General features: G+C 51.4%; 1 protein-coding gene across 1 annotated transcript in view; it reads left to right on the top strand.

Annotated features, from left to right (window-relative positions):
- The window catches only part of LOC147120749 (mannose-1-phosphate guanylyltransferase regulatory subunit alpha-A-like), a 95,123-nt gene that overhangs the window by 26,512 nt on the left and 58,403 nt on the right, over nt 1–10,208 (top strand). Inside the window, 1 exon segment of the mRNA XM_085984251.1 lies at nt 4,078–4,198. Coding sequence (XP_085840377.1) covers nt 4,078–4,198 — 121 coding nt within the window.

The following is a 10,208-nucleotide window of genomic DNA, read 5'->3' as shown; positions in this document are numbered from 1 at the left end:
CTTTACTCTGTATCTAACCCGTGCTGTACTTGCCCCAGAGGGTTTGATGGGACAGTGTAGAGGGAAGCTTTACTCTGTATCTAACCCGTGCTGTAACCTGCCCTGTGAGTGTTTGATGGGGCAGTGCAGAGGAAGTTTACTCTGTATCTAACCCATGCTGTACCTGCCCTGGGAGTGTTTGATGGGACAGTGTAGAGGAAGCTTTACTCTGTATCTAACCCGTGCTGTACCTGCCCTGGGAGTGTTTGATGGACAGTGTAGAGGGAGCTTTACTCTGTATCTAACCCGTGCTGTACCTGCCCTGGGAGTGTTTGATGGGACAGTGTAGAGGAAGCTTTACTCTGTATCTAACCCGTGCTGTACCTGCCCTGGGAGTGTTTGATGGGACAGTGTAGAGGGAGCTTTACTCTGTATCTAACCCGTGCTTTTACCTGCCCTGGGAGTGTTTGATTGGACAGTGTAGAGGGAGCTTTACTCTGCATCTAACCCCGTGCTGTACCTGCCCTGGGAGTGTTTGATGGGACAGTGTAGAGGGAGATTTACTCTGTATCTAACCCATGCTGTACCTGCCCTGGGAGTGTTTGATGGGACAGTGTAGAGGGAGCTTTACTCTGTATCTAACCCGTGCTGTACCTGCCCTGAGAGTGTTTGATGGTTGTGTAGCGGTAGCTTTACTCTGTATCTAACCCGTGCTGCACCTGCCCTGGGAGTGTTTGATGTGGCAGGGTAGAGGGAGCTTACTCTGTATCTATCCCGTGCTGTACCTGCCCTGGGAGTGTTTGATGGGACAGTGTAGAGGGAGCTTTACTTTGTATCTAACCCGTGCCTATACCTGCCCTGGGAATGTTTGATGGGATAGTGTAGAGGGAGCTTTACTCTGTATCTAACCTGTGCTGTACCTGCCCTGGGAGTGTTTGATGGGACAGTGTAGACGGAGCTTTACTCTGTATCTAACCCGTGCTGTACCTGCCCTGGGAGTGTTTGATGGGACAGTGTAGAGGGAGCTTTACTCTGTATCTAACCCGTGCTGTACTTGCCCCAGAGGGTTTGATGGACAGTGTAGAGGGAGCTTTACTCTGTATCTAACCCGTGCTGTACCTGCCCTGGGAGTGTTTGATGGGACAGTGTAGAGGGAGCATTACTCTGTATCTAACCCGTGCTGTACCTGCCCTGGGAGTGTTTGATGGACAGTGTAGAGGGAGCTTTACCCTGTATCTAACCTGTGCTGTACCTCCCCTGGGAGTGTTTGATGGGACAGTGTAGAGGGAGTTTTACTCTGTATCTAACCCATGCTGTACCTGCCCTGGAGTGTTTGATGGGACAGTGCAGAGGGAGCTTTACTCTGCATCTAACGCGTGCTGTACCTGCCCTGGGAGTGTTTGATGGGACAGTGCAGAGGGAGCTTTACTCTGCATCTAACCCGTGCGGTACCTGCCCCGGGAGTGTTTGATGGGTCAGTGTAGAGGGAGCTTTACTCTGTATCTAACCCCGTGCTGTACCTGCCCTGGGAATGTTTGATGGGACAGTGTAGAGGGAGCTTTACTTTGTATCTAACCCGTGCTATACTGCACTGGGAATGTTTGATGGGATAGTGTAGAGGGAGCTTTACTCTGTATCTAACCTGTGCTGTACCTGCCCTGGGAGTGTTTGATGGGACAGTGTAGAGGGAGCTTTACTCTGTATCTAACCCATGTTGTACTTGCCCCAGAGGGTTTGATGGGACAGTGTAGAGGGAGCTTTACTCTGTATCTAACCCCGTGCTGTACCTGCCCTGGGAGTGTTTGATGGGACAGTGTAGAGGGAGCTTTACTCTGTATCGAACCCATGCTGTACCTGCCCTGGGAGTGTTTGATGGGACAGTTTAGAGGGAGCTTTACTCTGTATCTAACCCGTGCTGCACCTGCCCTGGGAGTGTTTGATGTGGCAGTGTAGAGGGAGCTTTACTCTGTATCTAACCCGTGCTGTACCTGCCCTGGGAGTGTTTGATGGGACAGTGTAGAGGGAGCTTTACTCTGTATCTAACCCGTGCTGTACCTGCCCTGGGAGTGTTTGATGGGACAGTGTAGAGGGAGCTTACTCTGTATCTAACCCGTGCTGTACCTGCCCTGGGAGTGTTTGATGGGACAGTGTAGAGGGAGCTTTTACTCTGTATCTAATCCGTGCTGTACCTGCCCTGGGAATGTTTGATGGGACAGTGTAGAGGGAGCTTTACTTTGTATCTAACCCGTGCTATACCTGCACTGGGAATGTTTGATGGGATAGTGTGGAGGGAGCTTTACTCTGTATCTAACCTGTGCTGTACCTGCCCTGGGAGTGTTTGATGGGACAGTGTAGAGGGAGCTTTACTCTGTATCTAACCCATGTTGTCCTTGCCCCAGAGGTTTGATGGACAGTGTAGAGGAGCTTTACTCTGTATCTAACCCCGTGCTGTACCTGCCCTGGGAGTGTTTGATGGGACAGTGTAGAGGGAGCTTTTCTCTGTATCTAACCCGTGCTGTACCTGCCCTGGGAGTGTTTGATGGACAGTTTAGCGGGAGCTTTACTCTGTATCTAACCCGTGCTGCACCTGCCCTGGGAGTGTTTGATGTGGCAGTGTAGAGGGAGCTTTACTCTGTATCTAACCCGTGCTGTACCTGCCCTGGGAGTGTTTGATGGGACAGTGTAGAGGGAGCTTTACTCTGTATCTAACCCATGCTGTACCTGCCCTGGGAGTGTTTGATGGGACAGTGTAGAGGAAGCTTTACTCTGTATCTAACCCGTGCTGTACCTGCCCTGGGAGTGTTTGATGGGACAGTGTAGAGGGAGCTTTACTCTGTATCTAACCCATGCTGTACCTGCCCTGGAGTGTTTGATGGGACAGTGTAAAGGGAGCTTTACTCTGTGTCTAACCCGTGCTGTACCCGCCCTGGGAGTGTTTGATGGGACAGTGTAGAGGGAGCTTTACTCTGTATCTAACCCGTGCTGTCCTTGCCCCAGAGGGTTTGATGGGACAGTGTAGAGGGAGCTTTACTGCGTATCTAACCCGTGCGGTACCTGCCCTGGGAGTGTTTGATGGGACAGTGTAGAGGGAGCTTTACTCTGTATCTAACCCATGCTGTACCTGCCCTGGGAGTGTTTGATGGGACAGTGCAGAGGGAGCTTTACTCTGTATCTAACCCGTGCTGTACCTGCCCTGGGAGTGTTTGATGGGACAGTGCAGAGGGAGCTTTACTCTGCATCTAACCCGTGCGGTACCTGCCCCGGGAGTGTTTGATGGGACAGTGTAGAGGGAGCTTTACTCTGTATCTAACCCGTGCTGTACCTGCCCTGGGTGTGTTTGATGGGACAGTGTAGAGGGAGCTTTACTCTGTATCGAACCTGTGCTGTACCTGCCCTGGGAGTGTGTGATGGGACAGTGCAGAGGGAGCTTTACTCTGTATCTAATCCGTGCTGTACCTGCCCTGGGAGTGTTTGATGGGACAGTGTAGAGGGAGCTTTACTCTGTATCTAACCCGTGCTGTACCTGCCCTGGGAGTGTTTGATGGGACAGTGTAGAGGAAGCTTTACTCTGTATCTAACCCGTGCTGTACCTGCCCTGGGAGTGTTTGATGGGATAGTGTGGAGGGAGCTTTACTCTGTATCTAACCCGTGCTGTACCTGCCCTGGGAGTGTTTGATGGGACAGTGTAGAGGAAGCTTTACTCTGTATCTAACCCGTGCTGTACCTGCCCTGGGAGTGTTTGATGGGACAGTGTAGAGGGAGCTTTACTCTGTATCTAACCCGTGCGGTACCTGCCCTGGGAGTGTTTGATGGGACAGTGTAGAGGGAGCTTTACTCTGTATCTAACCCGTGCTGTACCTGCCCTGGGAGTGTTTGATGGGACAGTGTAGAGGGAGCTTTACTCTGTATCTGACCCGTGCTGTACCTGCCCTGTGAGTGTTTGATGGGACAGTGTAGAGGGAGCTTTACTCTGTATCTAACCCGTGCTGTACCTGCCCTGGGGGTGTTTGATGGGACAGTGTAGAGGAAGCTTTACTCTGTATCTAACCCGTGCTGTACCTGCCCTGGGAGTGTTTGATGGGACACTGGGTGCCTGAGCCTGTTGTTTGGATTTTCTGCAGGTACGAGGTTCCGGCCTCTGTCCTTCGAGGTGCCGAAGCCCCTGTTCCCAGTGGCAGGTGTCCCGATGATTCAGCATCACATCGAGGCTTGTGCAAAGGTAACGGAAACTTCCCTCTTACATCATTGCTTTTCTTAAAGTTATCAAGTGATTATTATAATCCTGGATACCAGAGCCAGGTGGAGCGCGGTGAGCTCGATCATCCGGCGGCCCCTCCCACCATGTGTTCCTGCGCACCACAGCAGACCTGGTCGCATTGCTGGTCTGTTCCTCGCTCACGGCAGGAGCGCCTGGGTTGGCCTCTGTGTCCGGAACCGTTGTCTGCCGAATCCAGCTGGATTGGGCGTGTGAGGTTGTCAACAGAATTGGCCTTGGTTTTGGTGCGCCCCCATGGTCGCATAGCCTGTTGACAGCCTCTTCCATCTCACATCAAAAGTTTGCATTTATATATCGCCTTTAACGCAGTAAAAAATCCCAGGGCGCTTCACGGGAGCGATTATCAAATAAAGTTTGACACTGAGGCACATGAGATATTAGGGGAGGTTGGTCGATGAGATCGGTTTTAAGGAGGAGAGAGGCAGAGAGGTTGACGGAAAGAAAGAAAGACTTGCATTTCTATAGCGCCTTTCACGACCACTGGACGTCCCAAAGCGCTTTATAGCCGATGAAGTACTTTTTGAAGTGTAGTCACTGCTGTAATGTAGAAAACGCGGCAGCCAATTTGTGCACAGCAAGCTCCCACAAACAGCAATGTGATAATGACCAGATAATCTGTTTTTGTTATGTTAGTTGAGGGATAAATATTGGTCAGGACACCGGGGAGAACTCCTCAGCTCAACTTCGAAATAGAGCCATAGGATCTTTTACGTCCACCCAAGTGGACAAACATGGCCTCAGTTTAACGTCTCATCCGAAAGACGGCACCTCTGACAGTGCGGCACTCCCTCAGTATTGCCCCTCCGACAGTGCGGCGCTCCCTCAGTACTGCCCACCAACAGTGCGGCACTCCCTCAGCACTGCCCCTCCGACAGTGCAGCGCTCCCTCAGCACTGCCCCTCCGACAGAGCAACGCTCCCTCTGTACTGCCCCACCGACAGTGCAGCGCTCCCTCCGTACTGCCCCTCCGACAGTGCAGCACTCCCTCAGTACTGCCCTCCGACAGTGCGGCGTTCCCTCAGTACTGCCCCTCCGACAGTGCGGCGCTCCCTCAGTACTGCCCCTCCGACAGTGCAGCGCTCCCTCAGTACTGCCCCTCCGACAGTGCAGCGCTGCCTCAGTACTGCCCCTCCGACAGTGCAGCACTCCCTCAGTACTGCCCTCCGACAGTGCGGCACTCCCTCAGTACTGCCCCTCCGACAGTGCAGCGCTCCCTCAGTACTGCCCCTCTGACAGTGCAGCACTCCCTCAGTACTGCCCCTCCGACAATGCAGCGCTCCCTCAGTACTGCCCCTCCGACAGTGCAGCACTCCCTCAGTACTGCCCTCCGACAGTGCAGCACTCCCTCAGTACTGCCCTCCGACAGTGCAGCGCTCCCTCAGTACTGCCCCTCTGACAGTGCGGCGCTCCCTCAGTACTGCCCCTCCGACAGTGCGGCGCTCCCTCAGTACTGCCCCTCCGACAGTGCAGCACTCCCTCAGTACTGCCCCTCCGACAGTGCAGCACTCCCTCAGTACTGACCCTCCGACAGTGCAGCACTCCCTCAGTACTGCCCTCCGACAGTGCAGCACTCCCTCAGTACTGACCCTCCGACAGTGCAGCACTCCCTCAGTACTGCCCTCCGACAGTGCAGCACTCCCTCAGTACTGACCCTCCGACAGTGCAGCACTCCCTCAGTACTGCCCTCCGACAGTGCAGCGCTCCCTCAGTACTGACCCTCCGACAGTGCGGCGCTCCCTCAGTACTGCCCCTCCGACAGTGCAGCACTCCCTCAGTGTCAGCCTAGCTTTATCTGCTCAAGTCTCTGGAGTGGGACTTGAACCCACAACCTTCTGACTCAGACGAGTGTGCTACCCACTGAACCACGGCTGACACTAGGGAGGGAATTCCAGAGATTAGGGCCCAGGCAGCTGAAGGCACGGCCACCAGAGGCAGAGCGATTAACATCAGGGATGCTCAAGAGGCCAGAATTGGCGGAGCGCAGAGATCTCGGAGGGTTGTGGGGCTGGAGGAGATTGCAGAGATAGGGAGTGGCGCGGACAGGGAGGGATGTGAACACGAGGATGGGAATTTTATAATCGCGGTGTTTCAGGACTGGGAGCCAATATAGGTCAGCGAGCACTGGGGTGATGGGTGAACGAGACTCGGTGTGAGTTAGGACATGAGGGGTGAGGGGGGACTGGGTGTGAGTTAGGACACGGGGGGGTGATGGGTGAGGGGGGACTGGGTGTGAGTTAGGACACGGGGGGTGATGGGTGAGGGGACTGCGTGTGAGTTAGGACACGGGGTGGTGATGGGTGAGGGACTGGGTGTGAGTTAGGACACGGGGGGTGAGGGGACTGGGTGTGAGTTAGGACACGGGGGGTGATGGGTGAACGGGACTGGGTGTGAGTTAGGACACGGGGGGTGATGGGTGAGGGGACTGGGTGTGAGTTAGGACACGGGGGGTGATGGGTGAGGGGACTGGGTGTGTTAGGACATGGGGGATGAGTTAGGACATGGGGGGTGATGGGTGAGGGGACTGGGTGTGAGTTAGGACACGGGGGGTGATGGGTGAGGGGACTGGGTGTGTTAGGACATGGGGGATGAGTTAGGACATGGGGGGTGATGGGTGAGGGGACTGGGTGTGAGTTAGTACATGGGGGCAGCAGAGTGTTGGACGAGCGGAGGTTTAGAGGGTGGAAGATGAATCCAGAATTTTCACTTGGGTGAGGCATGGGAGGGTGGGCAGTGCCCGTGGAACCCCTCAGCGCAGGCGATCACTCGGAGAGAGGACAGGAGGGAATTGACATTGGTTGCATTAGTTGATACCGAGACCTCGACACAGTCAGATGTCCAGTCGGTAAGTGTTGACTTTGTCTCTGTGGAGATCACCGGCCTATTCACTGACCTCACTGGGAAATGCTCTCTCTGTCTCTCTCCTCCCCCCGCCCTCCCTCCCCCGCCCGCCCTCCCCCGCCCTCCCTCCCCCGCCCTCCCCCGCCCGCCCCGCCCACCCCCGCCCTCCCTCCCCCGCCCTCCCTCCCCCTCCTCCGCCCTCCCTCCCTCCCCCCCTCCCTCTCCCTCCCCCTCCCCCGCTCTCTCTCTCTGTCTCTCTCTCTCTGTCTCTCTCTCTCTGTCTCTCTCTCTCTCTGTCTCTCTCTCTCTCTCTGTCTCTCTCTCTCTCTCTCTCTGTCTCTCTCTCTGTCTCTCTCTGTCTCTCTCGCTCTCTCTGTCGCTCTCTCTGTCGCTCTCTCTGTCGCTCTCTCTGTCGCTCTCTCTGTCGCTCTCTCTCGCTCTCTCTGTCGCTCTCTCTGTCGCTCTCTCTGTCGCTCTCTCTGTCGCTCTCTCTGTCGCTCTCTCTGTCGCTCTCTCTGTCTCTCTCTCTGTCTCGCTCCCTCTCTCCCTCTCTCCCTCTCTCTCAATTCAATTCAATTCAATTCAAATGCTTTATTGGCATGAAAGTTTACAGAGAACCATATTGCCAAAGCTTACATAGCAAAAAGGTACAGTTTTCCAACATTCTGTAGGTGTCAATCGATTTGACATTTGTTGGGTACATACAATATTACTTTTAAACAATATTAATTTTAAACAGTCTTTCTACTTCATTTGGTACGTTCAATATTAATTTTAAACAGTCTTACTTTTAAACAGTCCTCAGGTTGTGACATGTTGTTACATATTTGGCCCCAAGGTATGGTCTGTCTCCTTCTCCCAGGACTAATCTCAATTTTGACAGGTCATCCAATTCCTTGAAATCTGGGGTTGTTTGGCTTAGCTTGTTGAATAATATGTTTCTTGATGTGTTGAATTTTCGCATTTTAGGAGGAAATGCATTTCTGTTTCAACCTCGCCGGCCAGACATTGATCGCATATTCTATCCTCTCTAGGCTGCCAGGATTTCTTGTATCTGCCTTTTTCAATTTCCAGTTGGTGGTCGCTTAGTCTGTACCTGGTGAGGGTCTGTCTCTGTTTTGTGTCTCTGATGGTCGTGAGGTAGTCTGCCAGTTTATATTCTCTTTTTAGGGCCCGGTAACATTCTAATCTGCTTTGGCTTTCGGTTATTTTGTTCCAATGTTCCAGGTAGGTTTCTTTGCATTGTTTAATGATTTGGTTCACTCGGATTGGTGTTTGGACGGCTGTGTTGGTCTGGGTCTGGTCAGGGTCCGGCTGAGTACTTAGTTTCAGTAGCAGCTGACTCAGGGGACTCTTTTCTGGGTTTAGCTCTTGGGTTTGAAAGGCTTTGAAATGAAGGGTGTCTGGGGAGCTAGATTTGAGGTGATTTAGGAAGTTTAGTGCTCGTTTTTGGATGTTTATTATCAGTGGGTACCTGCCTAGTTCGGCTCTGCATGCATTTGTTGGCGTTTTTCTTTGGGTGCGAAGGATGCTTCGGCAGAATTCTGCATGTAGGGCTTCTATTGTGTGTTTTTCCCATTTAGTGTAGCTTTGGTGATTTAGCGGGCCCCATACTTCACTACCGTACAGTGCAATGGGCAGGATTATGCTGTCAAATATTTTGAGCCAGATTTTGATTGGGATTTGGATGTTGTAGAATTTTCTTTTTATTGCATATAGGGCTCTTCGGGCTTTTTCTTTTAGTGCATTCACTGCTATGCTGAAGCTCCCTGATGCTGTAATAGTTAGACCAAGGTAGGTGTAGCTCATAGTGTGTCCTATAGTGGTATCACTGAGGGTAAACTGGTATTTGTTTTCCTGACATCTGGGCCTTTTTTGAAAAATCATGATGTTGGTTTTCTTTAGATTTACTGTTAGAGCCCAATTTTGGCAGTATTTGTCGAGTAGGTCTAGTTGTTGCTGTAATCCCTGTTCTGTGGGGGACAGCAGAACCAGGTCGTCCGCATAGAACAGGGATTTCACTTCTCCATCAAGGAGACGGAGACCTGGTGACTCGCTTTGCTCCAGCATGTCTGCTAATTCATTTATGTATATGTTGAACAGGGTCGGGCTCAAATTGCAGCCCTGCCGGACGCCTCTTCTCTGGGTGAAGAAATCGGTGCGTTTGTCTCCAATTTTGACCCCGCATTTGTTTTTCAGATACATTGATTTAATAAGGTCATAGACTTTGCCCCCTATTCCACACTGAAGAAGTTTATAATAGAGCCCTTCGTGCCATATAGAGTCAAAGGCTTTCTTGAAGTCGATGAAACAGGCGAATATTTTCCCATTTTTTGTTTGGTGTATATGTTTTTCAATGAGGGTGTGAAGGGTATAGATATGGTCGGCGGTGCGGTGTTTTGGAAGAAAGCCTATTTGGTTTTTTCTGAGGATATTATGTTTGTTAAGAAAATCAAGTAATCTACTATTTAGAATACTGCAGAATAGCTTCCCTAGACAACTGTTGACACAGATGCCGCGGTAGTTATTTGGGTCTGATTTGTTTCCGCTTTTATATATGGGGGAGATTAGTCTGATTTGTTTCCGCTTTTTATATATGGGGGAGATTAGTCCTTGGCACCAGATATCGGGAAAACAGCCTGAACGTAATATGGTGTTGAATAATTTGAGTACCCGCACCCTGCATCTCCATATTGCTGAACTTGAGCATTTCATTTTTGATGTTGTCTGGGCCACAGGCTTTCTTTAGGTGGAGAGATTTTGTTTTTGTGGCCAGTTCTTTCCATGTGATTGGGGAGTCTAGAGGGTTTTGGTTGTCTTTAATTGTTGCTTCTAATGTGTGGAGTTTTTTCTGTGTGACCTGATGTTGACTTGGGTTTGTTTCGTTTATTGGGATGTCTTTGTAGAGGTTTTCAAAATGTGTTCTCCAGATGTCGCCATCTTGGATTGGTAATGCTTGCAATTGTGTTGTACTCAGGTTATTCCACATTTCCCAGAATTGTTTTGGATTGGTGGAGTTTTCAATTTCTTCGAGTATTTTGTGGGTATAGTTTTGTGTTTTGTTGTTCCTAATGGTGTGTTTATATCTTTTGAGGGTTTCATTGTATCTAGTACG

The sequence above is a fragment of the Somniosus microcephalus genome, chromosome 4, assembly GCF_052327205.1.
Source record: "Somniosus microcephalus isolate GS21.2 chromosome 4, FLI_Smic_1.0, whole genome shotgun sequence".
Lineage (NCBI taxonomy): Eukaryota > Metazoa > Chordata > Chondrichthyes > Squaliformes > Somniosidae > Somniosus > Somniosus microcephalus.
Note: the sequence above shows the minus strand (reverse complement) of the source record. Positions and strands in the feature narration are given on the sequence as shown.